At 44.2% G+C, this 22,512-nt stretch overlaps 2 protein-coding genes across 4 annotated transcripts in view; both read right to left on the bottom strand.

The window, feature by feature from the left end:
- Positions 1–3,548, bottom strand: part of Dpys (dihydropyrimidinase) — a 71,167-nt gene extending 67,619 nt beyond the window's left edge. For both annotated transcript variants that reach the window (XM_021184350.3, XM_021184351.3), the window contains exon 1: positions 3,152–3,548. In XM_021184350.3, coding sequence (XP_021040009.1) covers positions 3,152–3,415 — 264 coding nt within the window. In that variant the 5' untranslated portion in view covers positions 3,416–3,548. The remainder of the gene's footprint in view (positions 1–3,151) is intronic.
- Positions 3,549–17,047: 13,499 nt separating this feature from the next.
- Lrp12 (LDL receptor related protein 12) overlaps positions 17,048–22,512 on the bottom strand; it is an 85,081-nt gene continuing 79,616 nt past the window's right edge. For both annotated transcript variants that reach the window (XM_029469889.2, XM_021183312.3), the window contains one exon: positions 17,048–19,346. In XM_029469889.2, the coding sequence (XP_029325749.1) occupies positions 18,483–19,346 (864 nt within the window). In that variant the 3' untranslated portion in view covers positions 17,048–18,482. The remainder of the gene's footprint in view (positions 19,347–22,512) is intronic.

Genomic DNA, 22,512 nt, shown 5'->3' with positions numbered 1-22,512 from the left:
TTCTTTTTCTAAAAAATCACATGTTTTTTCTCTGTGGCTACTGAACTCTTGGAAGATCACTTTACATCCAGTGTAGGACAAACTGAGAGAAGGGTTCTTCAAAGCAGAGCAGTTTCCATTACTTACATCAGACAGAAAGCTTTTACCTGTAATTAAGTAAATCCATTATAGGCTTTAAACCAATGCCTGACATGAATTAGAGTTACAAAATACATAACCTTTGGTTGATCTATATTTCATTCTTCAAACTGGGCCCCATCACTGTGATCAGTAAAAAGAACACTACTAACAATTTCCTTCTATGTGTCAGATGTTATTGATCATCCTTGTGGCTGCAGAGAACAAGTAGCTTTGCTCTAACCTTTTGGGCCCATCTCCTGAAAGCATAATATATCATATTTACATTGTGACTTTCTGAGCCCAAGGCACCCCTTCCTGTGTCCTGTGGCTGTAAGTGCCCTATGGATGCAATAGCTGTGACAGGCATTCAGTTTGATAACTTTAACCTCCACGGCCTTGGGGAGGTGGATTGCAGAGCAACTGTATTTCCTGAGGATGCCCAGTGCTTTGTTCCTGAGAATTCCGTCTTACATTACCACATAAGTTACACAGCTCTCTCATCCATCACTGGCCACTCCCATAGACCAGAATGCTGGATGTTTTCCCAAAAGCTCTCGAGCCTGATAGATGTGAGCTCCAGAGAGTCAAGCTGTGCTGAATTTTGAAAGCTGTTAACTTGGACATTTCCTAGGTGTGCCCCCTCAGGCAGGTAAGTTGTTCTAATTCCTTTTTCAGTTGTTAAAAATATAGATGAAGACACCCACTATTGTAAGGGGCGATGCATGATTTAGCCCAATTGGTATACAGCATGTTCTCTGTGGGATAATTGTCAGTGAACAGCATTAAAATGGTGTTTCTCTAGGCATTGAAATATGCAATATATTCATTCTCTACACAGGGTCTCTTTAGCCTTAATTTCACAAACCAAGGGCTCATTCATCAAGTCTGCCTGGAGAACTGTTGTGAAGACTATGAAAGAAGACTCAGGCTGGTGAGCAAGTGTTTGGGTGCATCTGGGTCTTCCTCACCCCTTCTCTTAGGGAGTCTCCTTTCTGGACCTTTCTGAACTGTTATCTTGGGGTCCATTTTTTAGATCAACATCAGCAATTCAGCCCCATTGTGAATACTCTTTAGTATTTAGCAGACACTGTGTGTGTTTTCAAAGCCTTCGACCTTACTCTCTCTGCTCATACCATTTCCTGTTCAGCACACTCTGCTCATTAAGAGCATGTTTTGTTTTACATTCTGACAATCTTTAAAAAATAGAAATACCCAAAGAGACCGCTGGTGGCTGGTAGTACTCTGTTACATGTTTCAGGGAGATACCTTCTCAGGGAAGAACTATAAATCTCTCCTTGCTATAAAAGTTTCAGAATGTCTAAGAAGAGAAAGAACCAGCTGCCTGTACCTCAGGACGCCCATGGCTACTCCTAAGAAAGGGACGCCATGCCCCTGGTGGATGCCCGGCAAGTGGTAGACAGGACCGCTGCTCTCCAGTCTGCAGGTGGAGTTTCTCAAAGTCATACCCTGACACCAGCAATCTATTGCCAAGGATAGGTCCGCAGTGACAAAAATGGCTCACACTGAAAATGATAACAGCTGGTCACACAGCTTCATATGCAAGCTTACATTTCCAGTCCTACACACGTATGCCCCAACTGATGTCAAGAATGTACAGTATTCAAAATTAAGAAGCGTGAGGGAACAGACCAAACGACTGGTGTGTGTGTGTGGAGAAGGTGCTTGGCGAGACTTTTCTTCTTTCTACAATTGTGAATTGTTCCAATCACTGACAGATTTATCCCAAATACAAAAATGTGTTCCTAACATTTTGTAAAAAAGAGATAGATTCATAGCACAGTACTTTAGTTTTGAAAGGGATAAGAGTTTGTCCTGCAGACGATGATGTTTATTAGCACAAGGATAGACATTGGTAATGAGTAACTAGGAAGAAGCATTCCAAATGCTGCACGAGGCAGCGTGTCCTGGACCCTTCTCTCTGGGTCAAATCTGCCTGCCTTTCTCCTTTCTGTTAACTGTTCTGTATGGTCGTGGAGGACTGGGGCAGTTGGCAGGGCGGGTGTGAGGAGGGTGGAGGGTTTGAAACCAGGTAAATAAGTGAAATAAACAACGTGTGGACTGCTCTGAGAGCCTGTTGGTCTTTATCAGGCCTCTGCGGCTGGATGCATTTAGACACAGTCCTGAGAGGAATCCCATGAAGAACCTTGGCCTTGAAATCAGTGTATCTCCTCCGCTTTGCAAGAAGCCTCTTCTCTCAAAGCGGCTTAGAGGCAAGACTAAAAAATGTTGTGGATTTGACATCTTCAGCCTAGGCTTGGGGGATACTTTTTCAGTTTCCTATAAAGCTGCCTTGACAATCCCATGGTGGGTTCAGACGCTCCAAGGAAACCTTGGCCAAAACTTTCATTGGTCTTCGCTTAGACAAAGACCAGGAGATCGTCTTCTGCAGTCCAGATCTGGCTGCTTCCTGCACATCACTAAAAGCGGGCAGGTACTGTTGCCTGGAGCAAGCAGGTAGCAAAAGGGCTTGGAGAGGTCACCTTGGTGTGAGTGAAGGCTGGAGGGAACTCCTGGACAGGCTATCTTACTTCTACAGGGCTGGGCTCCGTCCAGTGTGGACTATCTCTGTGTGGCTTCCACTCACCCAGGCCTCACTAGTCACAGCAGTATCCTCTAGGTGAATGGAGTTTTCGCTTGTTGGCTGGAGAACTGGGAGAAAAGGCTGCAAAGGCCAATTTTGAAAAACAAACAAGCCAATTGTGTAGACAGTATAGCGGCTTTGCAACCCCCCACGGATTATCATGACAAAAGAGAATTACAGACACCAGGAGGTGGTGCCTAGAGAAAAGAAGGCAAAGGGAAGAGATGGCCTCCAGAGTGCCAAACAACCCAAAAGGAAGAGTAGAGGGGCCACAGAGCAAGGCATACAGAATCTTCACCCGAGATGGGCGTCCTTTTGTGCCCACAGCTAGCTCAAGTGTCTCATTCCACCTCAGTCCCTACTACTGCGCAGGAGCGGACGAGGTGGAGCCGCTAGAGACCCCAGATTATAGGTCTGTGGTTTGGGTACCTTGGTGCCCTGGTAGAAGTCGTCGACTGACTGTGAGCCCATGAACGGGAACTGCATGTGCGTGTGCGTGTCGATGCCCCCGGGCAGGACGAGCTTGCCCGCTGCATCTAGGATCCGCAGCCCCGGAGACGCGTCCCCAGGAGGCAGCAGGTCCCGTCCCAGCGCCCGCACCACGCCGTCCTCCACTAGCACGTCGGCCACCTGTGAGAAGTCATCATTGACAACGCGACCACCGCGGATGAGAAGTCGTCCCTGTGGTGCCATGGTCCAGGGTGCTGGGGACTGCGAGCAAAGTTGGCTTTCCTTTAAGCTCTCCACGAACTGTGCCCGAACTCCCTCTCCCGCTGGGCTGAAGGAGGGCAGATCCCTGGTGGCAGGTGAGGTACAAGGGTTTATTTAAAAGCAGGACAAAGATGTAGCTCCACCTCAGGGCAGGGCTGTCCTGCCGCAGACCTGGACAAACCCTTAAGCACAACCCCTAGCATCCAGTTACAATAAGTCGGTGTGTCCGCTGAGTTTATGAGTCCACAGAGGGGAGGGGTCTTGGAATTTTAAAGCTGCAGCCAGGGGCTTGCCTCCCTAGAGGCAAAGATACTTAAGTGAAAGAAAGAAACTCACTTGGTTCCTTGGTGAACAATGTCTACACCAAAAGACAGAAGGAACCTGCACAGCACCAGCAACAATAACACATCAAAACAAACACACTTGACCTGGCTTCCCCTTCACAAACCACTGCAGTCTCTGTGATTGGCAGGTCGTGCTGGCATGTGTGGGATTCTGGTCTCCAGATGGATAAGCAAAGGAGAAGATGTGCTGAGCAGGGAGACAGGCTCTTACAAGGGAAGCTGGCAGACAGGGAGCTGCCGGAGAGAAGGCTTGAGGGGTAATCAAGGGCGGCATGATGGCTAATCTTCATTCTCAATTTGATGTGATGTAGCATCACGTGAGAGATGCTTGTGTCGAATTTCCTGATGCGAGAGACTATCCACACCTCAAAACGATTAAAAATTAGAACGCACCGATAATCTAAAGACCCATAGGTTTGGCTGTCAGGCCAGGAAGAAAAACACCAAAACCTCAGGAAGGTTATATAATTATTGTCAAGGGACCTTTGTGCAACTGTGAAAGGGGTAACTATATACACAATGAAACTCCTACAAGCTGTGCAAGTCAACACCACCAGGAGCGTGAGATTGGATGTCCCCGCTGCCACTGGGGCGCTCTCTGAAACTGCCCGGATGAGCGACTGCAAAGGTTTCTTTATCTTGGGCACTTTATATCATGACACAACACAGAACAAACTTCCCACATTTAATTAACTCAAAGTTCTATCAGAAGAGGGGCTTGCCGGGTATCTACAAAGGGGAAGGAAATGGCTCACTGAGATCCGCAGGCAGAAATAGAGCAGAAAAGAGAGCAAGCTTTAAGAAAAGTGCTGGCTACCAGACTAGCAAGACTGTCCCCTGGTGGAGTCACTGTCCCCACTCAGCACCTTCGGGTCAGAAGCCTGAACAAGCATGCTCACTGGGGAGCTTGGCCTCCAAACGCCATTGTTTCTGCAGATACTCTAGGTCCCCGGGGGGCCCTGTGGTGGGAAAGAACACTCCAGCCTGCTAATGAGCTTCTGCCTGGATGGGTGATGGTTGTGGAGTTTGGGGGAACAGGCAGAACTGAGAGGTGGAAGGAAAACAGATGAGGACTTGGGATTGGAAGTCAAACTCTGGCTTTGGCATGAACTCTATGAAGCTTGGGCAGGACACTTCAGGGCCCCGTCCTCCCCATCCTCCCCATCCTCCCCATCCTCCCCATCCTCCCTGTCCTCCCCGTCCTCCCCATCCTCCTCATCCTCCCCGTCCTCCCCATCCTCCACATCCTCCCTGTCCTCCCCATCCTCCCCATCCTCCCCGTCCTCCCCGTCCTCCCCATCCTCCCCATCCTCCCTGTCCTCCCTGTCCTCCCTGTCCTCCCTGTCCTCCCCATCCTCCTCATCCTCCCTGTCCTCCCCATCCTCCCCATCCTCCCCATCCTCCCCATCCTCCCTGTCCTCCCCGTCCTCCCCATCCTCCTCATCCTCCCCGTCCTCCCCATCCTCCACATCCTCCCTGTCCTCCCCATCCTCCCCATCCTCCCTGTCCTCCCCGTCCTCCCCGTCCTCCCCGTCCTCCCCGTCCTCCCTGTCCTCCCTGTCCTCCCTGTCCTCCCTGTCCTCCCCATCCTCCTCATCCTCCCTGTCCTCCCCATCCTCCCCATCCTCCTCGTCCTCCCCATGTGGAGACTTAGGCTGACACATGTTTGCAAGCCCATCCTTCCTTGATCTTTTACATCCTGATAGACTTGAGAGACTGCTGGTGTGTTTCTAGAATTAAACTCTCCTGAAGTCTGGAGCAGTGAGCTGACGCCTAGATAGGGTTTGTTTTCTAGACTCTTGACCATTGTATCCCTGGCTCCTCCTCCTAGGTCAAGAAGTTCAGCTTGGGAAGGAGTTGTATGTAAAAGTGTTTAAAAGTAGTGTGTAATGTTGTGTGAGGCGAGGCATGTGTCAGACAAGAGTCATGGCTGAATATTTGTGTTACTTGCTTTGGATGTGGAATATCATTCACAGGTTCCTCAGCTTGGACATTTGGTATCCAGCTCATGGTAGAGTCTGGATCAGATACAGCCTCACTTGAGAGTCACTTGAGGTATACCTCAAGGTTCGGTGGTGTCCTACTTCCTCTGTCTCTTTGCTTGGTGACTGCAGATACAGTGTGACCCCTTGACTGTGAGACAGAACAAGTCCTTCCTGCAGTTGCTCCTGGTCAGGCACTTGGTACAAAAGAAAGGTCACTTTCTAATTCATGTTGACACAATCCATGCAATGACATTAAGAAGCACACTGGCCTTACCTTTGTCCTTCTATCCCTTCTGCTATGTGAGGAGGACACACACATTTGTCCTGACTGGGGTTAGAGCAACAAGATGCCATCTTGGGAGCAGAGGTCACCAGAATAGCCGACAACTCGACTTTGCATTTCCCAGCCTCTAGCACGGTGAGAACTGTGAGAACCTGCCACTTAGTAACGACCCAGTCTCCTGCGTTTTGTTACAGTCACAGCTGGACTGAGAAATCAGGACTGCTCTTAAAGTTCTTGCACTGGAGCTGGGACATTTTTATCACCGCTCAGTGATAAAGAGCAAGCCAGAATGGTCACAGGGCTCTGTAGAGTTGCTGCGACTGGTCTAATACAATACCAGGAGGCACCCAGCCCCAAAGCACCACTTTGGAGAGTTGCCTTGAGGAAGGGTTGCATCAGCAGTAGGGAAGGTGTATCAAGCACATTTTGTCAGGACTCGGCTAGATTTGGCACCTGCATAGTTGTGTATTCTCCTCCTGGCAGTTCTTCAAGGTAAGCACTATTCTGCCCTTTAACCCATGACCGCTTTGAGGTCAAATGCTTTTGGTCACAAGGCAGCAAATATTGAAGGCAAGGTTCATTCAGGAACGTTCAACTCTTCCATCATGTGACCCCCCACACTCTAGGGCCAGTTTGCCAGGTCTAGTTTTATTTTAAAAGCCGTCTGCAACTTAGGCTAGAAATGCAGCTCAGTAAGTAGTAGGTCCCTTGCTTACCATGGGGAGAATTTAAAACTTTGTGGCTACACATGGCTGTAGCCCAGGAACTCTTAAAGGCTGCAGAATCAGGTTATCCTTAGCTGCACAATGTTCAAAGTCAGCCTGGGTTCCACAGTAGGTGCTACAGAAAAAAAAGGGGGGGGGGGGTGGGGGCGGGAAAAAAAGGAAAAGAAAAGAAATCGCTTCTCGGCCTTTTGGCTCAGATCATGTGTAGGAAAAGGGAAGGGAAGGGAAGGGAAGGGAAGGGAAGGGAAGGGAAGGGAAGGGAAGGGAAGGGAAGGGAAGGGAAGGGAAGGGAAGGGAAGGGAAGGGAAGGGAAGGGAAGGGAAGGGAAGGGAAGGGAAGGGAAGGGAAGAAGGGAAGGGAAGGGAAGGGAAGGGAAGGGAAGGGAAGGGAAGGGAAGGGAAGGGAAGGGAAGGGAAGGGAAGGGAAGGGAAGGGAAGAAGGGAAGGGAAGGGAAGGGAAGGGAAGGGAAGAAGGGAAGGGAAGGGAAGGGAAGGGAAGGGAAGGGAAGGGAAGGGAAGGGAAGGGAAGGGAAGGGAAGGGAAGGGAAGGGAAGGGAAGAAGGGAAGGGAAGGGAAGGGAAGGGAAGGGAAGGGAAGGGAAGGGAAGGGAAGGGAAGGGAAGGGAAGGGAAGGGAAGGGAAGGGAAGGGAAGGGAAGGGAAGGGAAGGGAAGGGAAGGGAAGGGAAGGGAAGGGAAGGGAAGGGAAGGGAAGGGAAGGGAAGGGACTCTTGGCATCAAGGTCTTAAAGCCAAACACAGAATGCACTGGAATTTATTGCAAATTTTAGGGGAAGTGAGAGAGTGTCTGTCAAGAGTCAGTGGAGCAGGCTCCATTTCAGTCACTACAAGGCTATACTATGTTTATAAAGACAATAGCATTGGTAAAACTGGTGAAGTGGATGTGAATCAGACAGAAGCCCTGGACAGATAAGGAATGACCCCTCTGCCTGAAGATAAAGCAAGGGTGATGGGGTGAGGTTGTAGCTCTCACTCATTAGACACTTAATTGACTTTAAATATATAAATTATATATAATTTATATATTTACTTGAATAAAATTACTCATGCTGTACTATTGCAAACATAGTAACTGTTGTCGTAGGGGAAAATAATAACCAAATTGTCTATATATTAACTTACAAGTTATTCAGGGTCACTAATCTATGATGTTCTGGCAAGCAGAAGCCTTGTCATATGTCATTTGGGATGCAAAGGTCTATTTCAGAGTGCTGTGTAAGATGAACTCATGAATATTCCATTTTACCTTGGTACAGTGGGACTCTATGGGGGCATTTATTCTGAATTAAGGATGTAATTAAGAGTGTCCTTTAAACTTTTTGGAGTTCAAAACTCAACTTTAGCATCTTTTCTGTTGGCTTCAAAGTAGCCAAATTAAGTTTGAAAAGTTATTAAACAAAATGCCTTGCAAAGTACCTGCAATTCTGATATACACCACTAGGTGGCTCTGTCCTCTTGTAGGCTTGGCATGTTAGGTAAATAGGCCACTACTGACCCAGACTACAGGCATAGATGGCTTCTTGAAACCACTTGTGTGTTTGGTTGGCTCTTGCTATCACAAATGTCACTCCTAGGACTTGAGTGTCTACATTGATACTTAACTTGTTAGTCTTTCCTTAGCTATGACTAATACATTTTTTGTGGGCACCTGTAAGGTCAGTTTAATAAAATACTGACATTCTAGATTTACACTTCCCTTTTCATTGAGAAAAATCGTCCATGTTATACTAAAGAGAAATATACTAAAGGTAGTTATTCACCTAAATGAGATTAGCAATGGGACTCTTTCTGTCTTGCATTTCCAACATTGTCCAACTCACCTACATTTGATTTTCATAACATTTTTAGGATTTAGCTTTCACACCAGCTACAGTGTTTATACCAAATATAGCTGATGTATATTTGAGCTTTCGTGGAAGGGCAAGGTGCTGACACTACCTGCCGTATGAAGGGGAAAAGAGTAATGAGGTCGACTCCAGCAATCTGCAATATATCTGAAAATGTTTTTATCTTGTAGTCATTATTTCCAATTCCTTAGGATCTATTTTTCCTATCAACACTGATATTTTTCTTTGGGAACATATCATATCAGGGTATATGATAAATGAAGAATCTTCAGAATTGGCTTTTGGGAAAATATTTTTTATTGTCATAATCTAAAAATTTGCAAGGGAACAAAAGCATATTAATTATAAAGGAAGTATAAGTACACAACTTCTCAAGGCATTGACTCTTCATATAGTATTAAATTATATAAATTAAGAATTTAATATAAATAATATAAATATAATATAAATTAAGAATTTATATAATTTAACTATAAAAAGATAAAATATAAAACTATAAAATATTAAAAATATAAAATTTAAAAAATGTTTTAAATGCAAGCAGCCTTCTTGGGGAGTGGCAGAGAGGTTTCAGATTCGTAGCTATGCACTTAGGAAAGAGGAAAAACATGAAGGCAAATGGATTGTAACTCTTCTAACTAGAAGCAATGAGTAGTGCTTTTCACAAGATTCACATGTGTCTTGTATACTCGTCCACCTCCAGTGACGGAACCAGACTAGGGAAGACTTATGGATGGTGAGCCCTTCTCTTCCAACCCAACCTGTCCTGCCCTAGGAGAGACTGTGTGTGTGTGTGTGTGTGTGTGTGTGTAGGCCTGTGTACACTTTATCTAGCTTCAGGAAAGAAAGATCAAGAAAAGAGAACAACCAGTTTGTGTTAGTATCAACCATTTTGACAGAAGATTCTGGGATTCTAGGTGACAAACATTTGGTCTACAGTTGAGGGAGGTGGGTCTCTGTCCCCATATGTTCCTTGTCTTTCAGGGAAGCCTGTGGGGAATATCAAAGGAAGGCTGACCCAAGGCCTGCAGGGTTCATGGTGTCAGACAAGGGTAGGACTAGTTAGAACAACACCTGATTGTCAAGTGTTTATTTTCTATTCTTTTTGAATACAACAGAATATTTCATTATGTGACTATTCAAATCTAGTAGGAAAATGGCTCTCCATAAGTATCTGTTAACTGTTAGGTAAAATTGAGAATTTGAGGCATGGACGTAAGCCTTTTTTTCTATGTTCTTTCATTTCTACAAGAGCCCCTCTGGGTGGTGGCAGCTAGGGGATGGCTCAGTGCTTGAGATACAAGGCCAAAGATCAGGATTTGCATCCCCAGTATTTACAGAAATGCCCAAGTAGGCATTCCAGCAAGGTATTCCCCAGAACAAATGGGCTGGATAGATTAGTCCACCCATGAGCTCTGGGTTCAGTTGAATGACTGTCTTAATAAATACAGAATAGAAAGATCAAGGACGACTCCTGACATCAGTTCAGCTTCAGGCCTCCAGAGACAGGTGCATGTCCATGCCCAACACACACTTGCACATATATGTACATGTGTACACACATATGAGAGAGAGAGAGAGAGAGAGAGAGAGAGAGAGAGAGAGAGAGAGAGAGAGAGAGAGAGAGAGAGAGAGAAGGAGGGAAAGAAAGGGGTTGGGAAAGAGAGAAGGAGAGAGATAGACAGGAAGGAGGAAGAGAAGGAGGAAAAGGATGAGGAGGAGGAGGGAGAGGAGGAGGAAGAGGAGGAGGGGGAGAAAGAGGAGGAAGAGGAGGAGGAGGAAGAGGAGGAGGAGGAAGAGGAGGAGAAGGACTGAATCAGGTATGAAACACCACTTTCTCTTTACAGGTGAGCTGCTACTCAGAGGCTACAGCCAAAGTAACTTGCTGCTCCGATCTGATTTTAAGGCCACAGGGCCCACAATCACTACATGAAATCCACCAAATAGTGACAGTATTAGTGCTTTTAATTTGATAAAGCAACTACTTTTCTCCTCCAGGATAAGAAAAGTCATTTTTAAAATAGCTTGTAAAAAAAAAAAGGACATTATCTGTATCTATACATCAGTATACATGTATGATCACACACAAATATGGATAATTCTTTGTTGTCTTAAAGTCTGTTGTGATTTAATTGAAGTACCATAAAGTTGACGCACTTATAGTCAATGGCATTTAGTGTATTTACAGAGGTTTGCAAGCCTCTCCTAACCAGATTTTAGGAGAGTGTCATCTCCTAGAGAAGCCTATCGGCCAAGAAAACCTTAGGGTGTCTTACCCTGTGATGTTCACTCGGCCCAGTCCTCCCTTAGAGCATTGTAACTGTAAAATCTTTGTCAGGTTAAATGAGGATGTAACTTTTTACAGCCCTTTTGGCAACTATGTAACTGGGGATTACTTCCTCCAGGGCCTGGAGCTGCCCCTTTAAATGTATTCATAAAGGAACACGGTTTTCCAATCCCCTAGGCTGTGTGGAAGGGACATAACCCAACTTCAGTACATACATACAGTGATCAAATGCAGGTAAGCATGAGACTCCCTAGTGCCCTTCAGCGTGTTTCTGCTAGCTCTCTGTGACTTTACATCTGAAGGTATGGATTACCTGTCCTCTATGGCATCAGTCTGTCTTGCTTGTCTCTGTCTTCTGTAGATTTTGACATCTCCCAACTCATCTCCCTTTCCTGAGCCCTGAGGAAAGACCCGTTGACTCTCCATGAACCTGGTCCTTGTGAATGTTTTCGATCAGTGGGACCACACACATTTGGGAGGCTGTTCATTAATTTGTGAAGTAGGTGGGATTTTAGATTTTTCCACTTTTGGCTGTTAGAAGTAACGTTGGTCTTTGTGGATACATTTTATAAGGACAAGCTTTCACTTGTATCTAGGAATAGCATTTCTGGCTCATGTGGTGGCTCTGTTCTTTTTGAGGCACTTCCAGGCTGTATTTACAAAGCAGTGGCATAATTTTACATCCCTACCATGCATCTGTGATGTGTCCAATTCCAAACCCTTTCCAGTACCACTCACTGCTCCCTCTCAGCACAGCCATCCTACCGATTGTCAAGTGTTTGTTTCCTAATCTTTTGTAATACAACAGAATATTTCATTATGTGACTATTCAAACCTAAGTAGGAAATATATCTATTGATCTCTAAGTGAAAATGCAGCATAGGAAGAATTAATTTGAGTTCTAAAGTTATCCTGCATCTGATACCAGTGGCAAAGTCACTTGCTGATGTTCATGCTGATGCATGGATGCATAATGTTGATAAATCTAATAAATCATATAATGGGCCTAAACAACAAACTCCATGATCATCTCAACAGATGCAGAAAAAGCCTTTGGCGACATCCAACATGCTTTCTCAGTGGTGAAGTGTCATTAGGTTATAAGGGGAGGGAAAAGATTACAGTCTAGGCAATTTGACTCCGGACTTTCAGAGGCTATATTGCTGCTTCCAATAAAATTTGAACTATCATGTAGAGACAGAAGTTATTTTAAATGTAGTTGAAAAAAGCCCTGTGCATCATTTGTATTTACAACATGCCAAAGTGTTTCTCTTAAGTTGTATACCAGTGTGTGTGTGTGTGTGTGTGTGTGTGTGTGTGTGTGTGTGTGTGTGTGATTGCTAGGAAATAGAACTCAGGACATTGAAGCTGTAATAAGTTAACCACTTTAAACTCCCTGGAGGGTTTGTGTGTGCTCCTTGCTTCCTGACCCAATGTTGTGGATTACCCCAAAAAAGACACACATACACAACCTTGTATTTTAAATACCTTAAACAGCTCAATTGGTGGGTCACTCCCAAACTCCATGCGGCTAACACACACTCCCCTCTGATATTCCTGAGTTAATACTTACTAAGTCTATATTTTATCTTTGCTGTCCTGGCCTCTGCTGGGCAGCCCTCCTGGAGCTGCCTCCCCCCACCCCATTGACATATCTGCAGTCTCTCCCTCCTGCACTTTGCTGCATGGTCTGCCTCCTACACCCTTGTCATGCCAGAACCCCCTCTTCCTCTTTCCTTGATTCTTTCTTGGGAATCCTAAATGTCCTGCCCTGTGTTTCTGCCAGCCATTGGCTGCTGGTAGCTTTATTGACCAGTCAAAAACCAACTGGGGACAAGCTGCTTTTAGTCCTATGTGCAGGACACTGCAAACAGTTTTTTTTTTTTTTTGCAACATAACTAGCATGAGAACACAATGCTATAGGACCTAAAACATGTCAGGCAAGAATTATGACACTTAGCTACATTCCTATCCAATGCTGGGATTTAAAAAAAAAGTTTATATAATAAATAAAAACAGGATGCAATCAATATGCTTAGTAGATGAGAGTGGAGATGATTTGATATTCTTTTAGCAAACAAGCTTCTTTTGGAGACAATAAAACTGTCTTTCTACTTATAATAACATTATTATAACGTTATAATAGCATTTCATTACTTTTTAATGTATGTCACAAACCGTTTGCTGCTTCTGTTACTGACTGTGGAGTTGATCTCTTTCTCTATGGCATCTTGATTGACCTTAACAATGTAAGAAAGTGAATGTGGAGGAGTATGCTAGGAAGTCTGTAACTCAGATCTAGGAGACCTGCAGCTTCTGCAGAGGTTCACTATTTCTAGATCTCAGCTTCTATGCTGTAGGAAGCACAAAGACCCTGGGATAGCTTCACTCACAAGATTGCAAGCTTTCTGAGTTCCCAGCCAGCAGCCAGCAGCCAGCAGCCAGCAGCCAGCAGCCAGCAGCCAGCAGCCAGCAGCCAGCAGCCAGCAGCCAGCAGCCAGCAGCCAGCAGCCAGCAGCCAGCAGCCAGCAGCCAGCAGCCAGCAGCCAGCAGCCAGCAGCCAGCAGCCAGCAGCCAGCAGCCAGCAACCAGATCTTTCTGATTTGCAAGATGGTAGTTGCTGTAAACAGGTTTGGGACAGTCTGCCACACAGCAGTAGATGGGCTGAGGCCTTTACAAGTGTCTGTACTCACAAGGTAGTGCTGATCAGTTAGGATGAGCCTGGCCCTCTGAGCCGCCCTCATGATGATCTGGGACCAGTGCTTCTCTCAACTGATAAACTTCTCTTGTGATTCATCTTTCAACTGTTGAGTCAGACATGAGTAAGGTTGAATCTTAATCTTGCCACTATTGCTAATCAATACTTGTTTATTCATCATAGGATTGTAAAGTTGATAGGACTGGACCAATGATAGGTACTTAAAAATAGGTTAATTTGCCTAGAAAATTCTATCCCATAAGGAAAAAGCAAAAATAAATAAAACAAAATAACAATTAAAACAAACAAAATGTCTCAAAAATGTTCTTTGATAGTGTGACCATGTGATTCACATCACATTTAGAGGCTGGCACATGTCTTTTTCTAGTATCTTTGAAAAGAGGCTTATTTATGTATATGAGTGATCTATCTGCATGTATACCTGCATACCAGAAGAGGGCACCAGATCATATCACAGATGGCTGTGAGCCATCATGTGAGTGCTGAGAATCAAACTCAAGACTCTGCAAGAACAGATGGTTCTATTAACCTCTCTAGCATTTGTACAAGAAAACATCACATACATGACTGCGGCCAACCACCATGCACACGTGGCTTACGATTTCATGTATGTGACAGCATGAGGATATCAGATGTGAGGGCAGGACAGCTCTTTCTTGTGTTTACACAGACTCCACTCAGCTCTAAAGCCCCGTAAAACATCCTTGACCCTTTACCACCTCGGAGGGAATCCAAGCCAATGCTCACTTGTGATCCTTTGAGAATTCAAGGAATCCAATAAAAGGCTGCTCTCCGCGCTGTCTCCCACTGGCCTGTAAACAGGGCCCTGAACAAAGCAGGAGGCACTGTACTAGAACTGAGAGAGCAGAGAGGCTGGAGGGTTAAGACATGAACACTTGTGACTGTGGTGGGCACTCAGAAAGCAGCAAGCAAACTGGATGTACTTTCGTTTATTCCTTTTCATTTCCAACTTAGGTCAGTGATGGGGAAATGATAGTAGAACTCAAACCCCAAAAGCTGCTGGTACGGTGAGACCCTTGGGTATGCTCCACCCTGGAGCGCGGGCAGGGGGAGCCCATAGAACCCTTCCTTCCTTCAGTTACATCCATTTTGTTTCTGTTCTTTGCCAACAGTTGGTGCTTGATGATAAACTGGTAAGACCAAGTGTTGTATAAAAATTCAAACAACAAATGTACTATCCATTCAAATGTGTGTTATGTAAAAAGAGAATATTTTTTAAAAGTACTCAGAATATTTAGAGGACGTAGAGAGAGGTAGGTTTCCTAAAGACTGCCTTTGATGTCTTAAAAGATGAATATTCACAAGACCAAGAAAAAAAACCAAAAGAAAAAATTCTATCAAAATCCCTACTACCTCTGAAAAAAGCCAAGTGAACAGTGAAACATTATCTTTAACTCTCTTATGTTGAAGAGGAACCAAAGTGAGCGGTTAGGGATGGGCAAAGTTGAGTGGTACAGTGTTTGCTGGAACAAACCCAGCAACTCCAGAACCAATGGGCGCCTGCTATGCATCAGCAGCTGCGACATTGGTGCTTCTAAGACACTCAGCCTGAGAGGTGCTCAGAGCTAACTCCAGGCTCGCTCTTACACATATATGCACATTAATAACCAAAGAAAGGGAGTCGAGGGATATGGAAAGGGTTGGAGGGAGGAAAGAGAGAGGAGATGAGTGAAATATTTAAATTGAAATATATTTTAAAAATTAAACAACTAAATAAATGAATCACTAACCCAGGGAATTAGGGAAGCGTAACAAACATATTGAAGTACGAATAACTAAAAAGCAAACTACATCACAGAATATACACACAGAGCATAGCATACAAAATGGGACAGGCCCACTTTCTAACTCCTGTATTCCTCCCGGAAAGGCAGGAGTTTACACTGCTCAGGTCGACTCACACTTCTGAACTCCAGGGTAGCAGGGTAGCAGGGTAGCCATGCCACACGACCTAGACGAAGGAATTTACTCTGTATGGCTTAAAGTTATAGAACACTAAAGGAGTCAGATTGCATTGAGGGCGAGGAATTGGATGTGCTTCCCCCATGGCCGTCCAAAGGGCATGTGATAAAGCTCAGCATGTGTTCTTCAAAACCGGTTTAAAATCAGGCTCAATGGACACTTTCCCACAGGATTAGCCTTCCCTTAACCAAGCTCAGGATAGCCCTGGCATTTAATGTTATTTTAGAGGCATAAGACCATTCAGTTAAAGCAGAGAGCTGCATAAACTGGGGCAAAAACTGCTTACCAATGTTTGTAGATAGAATGATTGAAATGATTCTGCTGCTGAAATAGAGGTGTGCGCGAGTGCACACACACACACACACACACACACACACACACACACACAAACTGAATTACTAATGTGAACTGTGAGTAAATGAAGACTAGTGGCTGGTACAAGATTGCCCTAACAGATCATCAGCTAATTTGTATATGAATAGGTTAAATGCAGAGATGGACAGACCTTTGCTGATAATGGTAGCAAAGGGATAAAATTTGTTAAGATTTCCTAACAATGTTCCTGTAAAGTAAAACAAAACACACCAGAATGACTTGACAGAAAGACTTAAATAAATGGCCGAGATGGCACTGATTTAGGCAAACAATTTAACACAACAGTGTTCAATTTAAGTTAGTTATAAACTAAACTTGTCTAAGAAAAAAAGTTAAAAAGAAACAAGTTAAAATAAGCAAAGATAGCTGAACACAGGAAATTCTCAAACTTTAAAAACTTTTTTTTCCTTTTAAAGAAACTAGAACAGATAGGTACTGAATGTATAGCAGGTAGTATTTCTGGAGAGATGTACAAGAGAGCAGTACTGGTATGTATCTCTTTAAATAGAACTAAATGATGGGTGTCAGGGCGAGAGACGAAATGTTTACTGACTGAATCTGGAATGTAAGTCAATGAAAAACTAATTAAAACCTTTGGCAGCAGCATGGATGAGGCTTGAGCCCCAGAACCAACACAAAACAAGCAAGCAAGCAAGCAAGCAAGCAAGCAAGCAAGCAAGCAAGCAAGCAAGCAAGCAAGCAAGCAGGCAAGCAAGCAGGCAAGCAAGCAACCAAGCAAGCAAGCAAGCAAGCAAGCACACCCAAACAAAGCCCGAAGCACAAAGCAAACCAGGAAACCAAATCCAAGATCACAGCCAGCCACCAGAGGCATTGTTAGGACCAAGAAGGTTAATCTGGCATTTGAATTCTTCCATCATCAGACAAGGTTTATCACTTCAGAGGCACCGCTGGGGAGTTTGACTGGAGTACTGGTGTGAGCCACTACTCACTACAGTAGCCACGGTGACTACCGTCTTCCATAGCTTCTGCTGTATTACACACGGCCTGCATCTGTATATGAATTGAAGTTCAACAAAAATAAAGAACAACTTTGATTTAAAAAGTACCTCAAGGCAATAAAAAAAATTATTTTAATTTTTGATACATATTAAAACATTTTAGTCAGGTCTTCCTGACAGCATAACAGGACAGATACACAAGACCTCAAACATGCTTTAAAATGACATTCAGCAAAGTACTGAAGGTGTAATAAATAGCGATAATCACACACAAACACATTTCATACCCAGTCATTAAGCTGCTAAAACAGACAGCTAAGGAATAAATAAACAAGAATTAACAATTAAAGAAAAATAAGTGGGGTTTGTAATTCCCTCTACTTAAAGAGGGGGGCAATCTGAACACTTTAATTTGCTTTTCTTCAAGATTATAGCACTGACCCCTCCCCCAAGAATAAAATATCCTGGGGGGTGGGAAATCACTCTCACAATAATGCAGTTTTTAAATACAAGAAATAAATATGAAACCAGCAAAGCAATTTCAAGTTGTAATAAAAATGGTCCCCCAGCCCCAAAGCTATGGAAATATAGCGTCACTGTGGTAGCAATGACAGTACCTGCTGTGACAGTGCCTATGCGCTAAACTCATCTGAGACCTTGACAGGACTGTAGTGCAAATCCCTAGGGTCCAACTCAGGCAAACCCCCGTGTCAGGGAAAGACATTACCCCGTGGAGCTGAGCGGGCACAATTTCTGTATGTATTTTATAAAGTTCAAAATGTAATGCATAGTAGAGAATCTTCATCCGCTTCCTTCTGTCCCTAAATTGATGAAAACAGAAATGTGTTGGGATTTCACCATTTGGTCTGAACCACACCAGAGTAGTAAAGTCAGCATTAGAAAATCTATAAAAGAGTTTTGCTTCCCGACAGCAATTTTCTCTAACGCTATGGAACTTTTACATCACTGTGTGTTGAATGAAAGAGCAGATTCTTTTCCTGCGACAGGTCCATATGATGAAATCTACTAGCAGACAATGTTATGCAAACAAAGAGGTGACTCTAAGGCTCTGTCTCCTTTTTTGTACATTAACAACCTCAGCATCTAGTATAATAATAAGTTACATGATGGCAAAGAGCATCCAAGAGTCAATGGAAAGAAGGTACCGCTTTGTACAAACCAACCTTTTAACATAAGATAGATAAAATGGCAGTTACATGAATAAAGCAGCCATATTTCTACTATTAAACTTAAGTACCAGGATTTAAAAAAACAAAAACAAAACCAGGTATAAGCAAACAGAAGAACATGACTGAAGAATACGAATACATAATGCATTTTTAGCTGCTAAAACAGCAAACTCTAGCTCTTAGAGTTACACATTGTTAAATTTAACCATGCAGGCTAACATATAATAAGAAATCACCCTGCATCTTTTCATTTTAAACTAAAACTAGTTTAATTGTAAAGTTACAAAACAGTGAGTGGATATTGCTCCAGCTTGCATACAGTCTGGCGATTCTGTCCTAACACAGCAGCAAAGCCTCGTCATCACTTGTTTCCATTTTCACTGTGGCTTCTAAGCAAGTGTCTGGTATCTGGGCTGTGTGCACAATGCCACAGCGCTCGCAGGGGCCGTCCCGGTTACTTGTTCTCACTCCAGGGTTTCCTGCACTGTGTGGCTGTCTAAACCCTTGTACTTGGTCTGAGGCAAGATCAAGAAGAGGTCTGGAGCAGTCATTGGCATCAATGTCCGAAGCTCCGTCTGAAACTGGAATTAGCATTTCGACGTCATCGTCGTCTTCTCGTCCACTCACCGCGGTGTCCAGCTGTCTCAAAGGACTCCGGTTCTGGGTAGTGGAGCTCGATCGACCTAGTGTAAAGCGGACCCAGCGCAGGCCCTGAGTCATCCGACTTAAAGCACTTGTGAGCTGGTGACGTGCTGGGCTCACACTCGGGGCTTCCACACTTGACACTTCCCTTCCATCTGCATGGCCACCTCGGGTGCTCTGAGCTGAGGAATTCCCACCTGATCCCACTGTGGCCTCCACGGCGGTCGTGGGAGGGACCTTCTGGGGCAAAGGTGCTGCAACGCCACCCGATGCTCCCGCCGTATCCCTTCTCTCATTTTCTGTGTCAGTGTCATCGGACTCCACGGAGAATAAGCTTCTGTGAGGGCGACTCCTTTCAGTTTCTCTGCTGCTGCTCTGGCTAGGGACAACCTCATCTCCATCTCCTGAGACCAAAGCCAATGACCCTGAATGACGTGATCTCGCAAAATTAAAAATACGGTTCCAAATGTTGCTAGATCTGCCTGTCATAGGAAGCCTGATTGAAGTAAATCCCAGCTGAGATCGGACAGCTAGCCTCAGGTTTTCTAAAACGGAAGCCTGCAAGAGTAAGGAAAGAAAGAAGACAGTGAATAATTAGGTATTAAGCTGAAAAACATTCTTTGACTCACTGTTACTAGGAACAGCAATGAGCTAAGTTAAATTCACTTACTTCTACAGGTCTACTCATAGAGAATCTAATCTGTACCTTAAATCTTAACATTACAGTGACAGTGTTGTCAATTACAGCAATTATAAATCACAATCATATTCCAATCCTACAACTGTACCAAGTCTGGAAAATAAATAGATACACTGAAAATTTCTACCGGACTTCACTACGTGACTTGTTTATGATTGTGCTCCTTTATTCTCCTAAAAACTTACAGTTAGACTTGAGTCACAAGGCTGAACTGTCCTGTCAATATGGGAATCCCATTTTACAGAGCTAGATTCCAAGGATGGAGTGAATGAATCCTGAGGACGCCGTTTTACTGTTTCAAATAAAGGCCTGAACATACTTGTAATACAGACTAGAAATCAAAAGTATATATTTGGATGCCTTCTCAAGTTTTAAGAAATAAGCTTTTATTTTTCAGTTTAGGATTAAATATGAACCATGTTAGTATTTAAAAATTGATAATTTAAAATTTTACAGACTTTAAAAATATGGAATGCTTCACAACTCAATTAGCACACAATGAAAGTATCTCTCGAGACATCCGGCACCCTCCCAGTCGGAGGACAGTGACCTGCCCTGCAAGGAGCGCCATCTTGGCTCCGGGACACCCCGAGCTTAGTCTGTACAGGTCAGAGTGGGGACCACAGAGGCAGACGGCTTCTGGGACAGGCGGGAGCCACAGAGCCGCTGAGGCAGCACCCTTTTGGGGCCGCAGACTTCCGGCACCCTCCCAGCCGGAGGACAGAGACCTGCCCTGCAGAGAGCACCATCTTGGCTCCGGGACTCCGCCGAACTTAGTCTACAGGTTAGAGTGAGGACCACAGAGGCAGACAGCTTCTGGGACAGGCGGGAGCCACAGAGCCGCTGAGGCAGCACCCTTTTGGGGCCGCAGACATCCAGCACCCTCCTAGCTGGAAGACAGTGGTCTGCCCTGCACAGGAGCCCTCTGCCTCAGGAGCAGGGAGCACATCTTGGATCCAGGACTCCACTGAACTTAGGAACTTAGTCTGCACAGCTGAGAGTGTGTACCACAGAAGCCTACAGCTTCTGTGACCTGCCAAAGCAACACAGCATCTGGGAAAGGTCCTGTTTTCCGCCTTCTTCTTCGGCCAGGAGGAGGTCCAAACCCCAGATATCTGTACACCTTCCCTTTAAGAGGAAAGCTTGTCAGCAGGGAGTGCTCTAACCACTGAAACTCAGAGGAGAGAGCCTGTCTCCCAGGTCTGCTGACAGAGGATACTCAGAATCCCCAGAAGAACAACCTCTGAACAGAGACAACTATAACAACTCCAGAGATTACCAGATGGCGAGAGGTAAAGGTAAGAATCTTACTAACAGAAACCAAGACCACTCACCATCATCAGGACCCAGCACTCCCACTTCGCCCAGTCCAGGGCACCCCAACACACCTGAAAAACTAGACCTGGATTTAAAAGCATATCTCATGAAGATGGTAGAGGACATCAAGAAGGACTTTAAAGAACTACAGGAGAACATGGCTAAAGAGTTACAAGTCCTTAAAGAAAAACAGGAAAACACAACCAAACTGGTAGAAGTCCTTAAAGAGAAACAGGAAAACACATCCAATCAGATGATGGAAATGAACAAAACCATACTAGACCTAAAAAGGGAAGTAGACACAATAAAGAAAACCCAAAATGAGGCAACACTGGAGATAGAAACCCTAGGAAAGAAATCTGGAACCATAGATGCAAGCATCAGCAACAGAATACAAGAGATGGAAGAGAGAATCTCAGGTGCAGAAGATTCCATAGAGAACATGGGCACAACAATCAAGGAAAATGGAAAATGCAAAAAGATCCTAACTCAAAACATCCAAGAAATACAGGACACAATGAGAAGACCAAACCTACGGATAATAGGAGTGGATGAGAATGAAGATTTTCAACTCAAAGGACCAGCAAACATCTTCAACAAAATTATAGAAGAAAACTTCCCAAATCTAAAGAAAGAGATGCCCATGAACATACAAGAAGCCTACAGAACTCCAAATAGGCTGGACCAGAAAAGAAATACCTCCCGACACATAATAATCAGAACAACAAATGCACTAAATAAAGATAGAATACTAAAAGCAGTAAGAGAAAAAGGCCAAGTAACATATAAAGGCAAGCCTATCAGAATTACACCAGATTTTTCACCAGAGACTATGAAAGCCAGAAGATCCTGGACAGATGTTATACAGACACTAAAAGAACACAAATTCCAGCCCAGGCTACTATACCCAGCCAAACTCTCAATTAACATAGATGGAGAAACCAAAGTATTCCACGACAAAACCAAATTCACACATTATCTCTCCACGAATCCAGCCCTTCAAAGGATAATAACAGAAAAAAACCAATACAAGGACAGGAACCAAGCCCTAGAAACAACAAGAAGGTAATCCCTCAACAAACCCAAAAGAAGACAGCCACAAGAACAGAATGCCAACTTTAACAACAAAAATAACAGGAAACAACAATTACTTTTCCTTAATATCTCTTAATATCAATGGACTCAACTCCCTGATAAAAAGACATAGACTAACAAACTGGCTACACAAACAAGACCCAACATTTTGCTGCTTACAAGAAACTCATCTCAGAGAAAAAGATAGACACTACCTCAGAATGAAAGGCTGGAAAACAATTTTCCAAGCAAATGGTCTGAAGAAACAAGCTGGAGTAGCCATTCTAATATCAGATAAGATTGACTTCCAACCCAAAGTCATCAAAAAAGACAGGGAGGGGCACTTCATACTCATCAAAGGTAAAATCCTCCAAGAGGAACTATCAATCCTGAATATCTATGCTCCAAATACAAAGGCAGCCTCATTCATTAAAGAAACTTTAGTAAATCTCAAAGCACACATTGCACCTCATACAATAATAGTGGGAGACTTCAACACACCACTTTCACCAATGGACAGATCATGGAAACAGAAACTAAACAGGGACACAGTGAAACTAACAGAAGTTATGGATCAAATGGATCTGGCAGATATCTACAGAACATTTTACCCTAAAACAAAAGGATACACCT

The sequence above is a fragment of the Mus caroli genome, unplaced genomic scaffold, assembly GCF_978045245.1.
Source record: "Mus caroli unplaced genomic scaffold, Mus_caroli_1 scaffold_16, whole genome shotgun sequence".
Lineage (NCBI taxonomy): Eukaryota > Metazoa > Chordata > Mammalia > Rodentia > Muridae > Mus > Mus caroli.
Note: the sequence above shows the minus strand (reverse complement) of the source record. Positions and strands in the feature narration are given on the sequence as shown.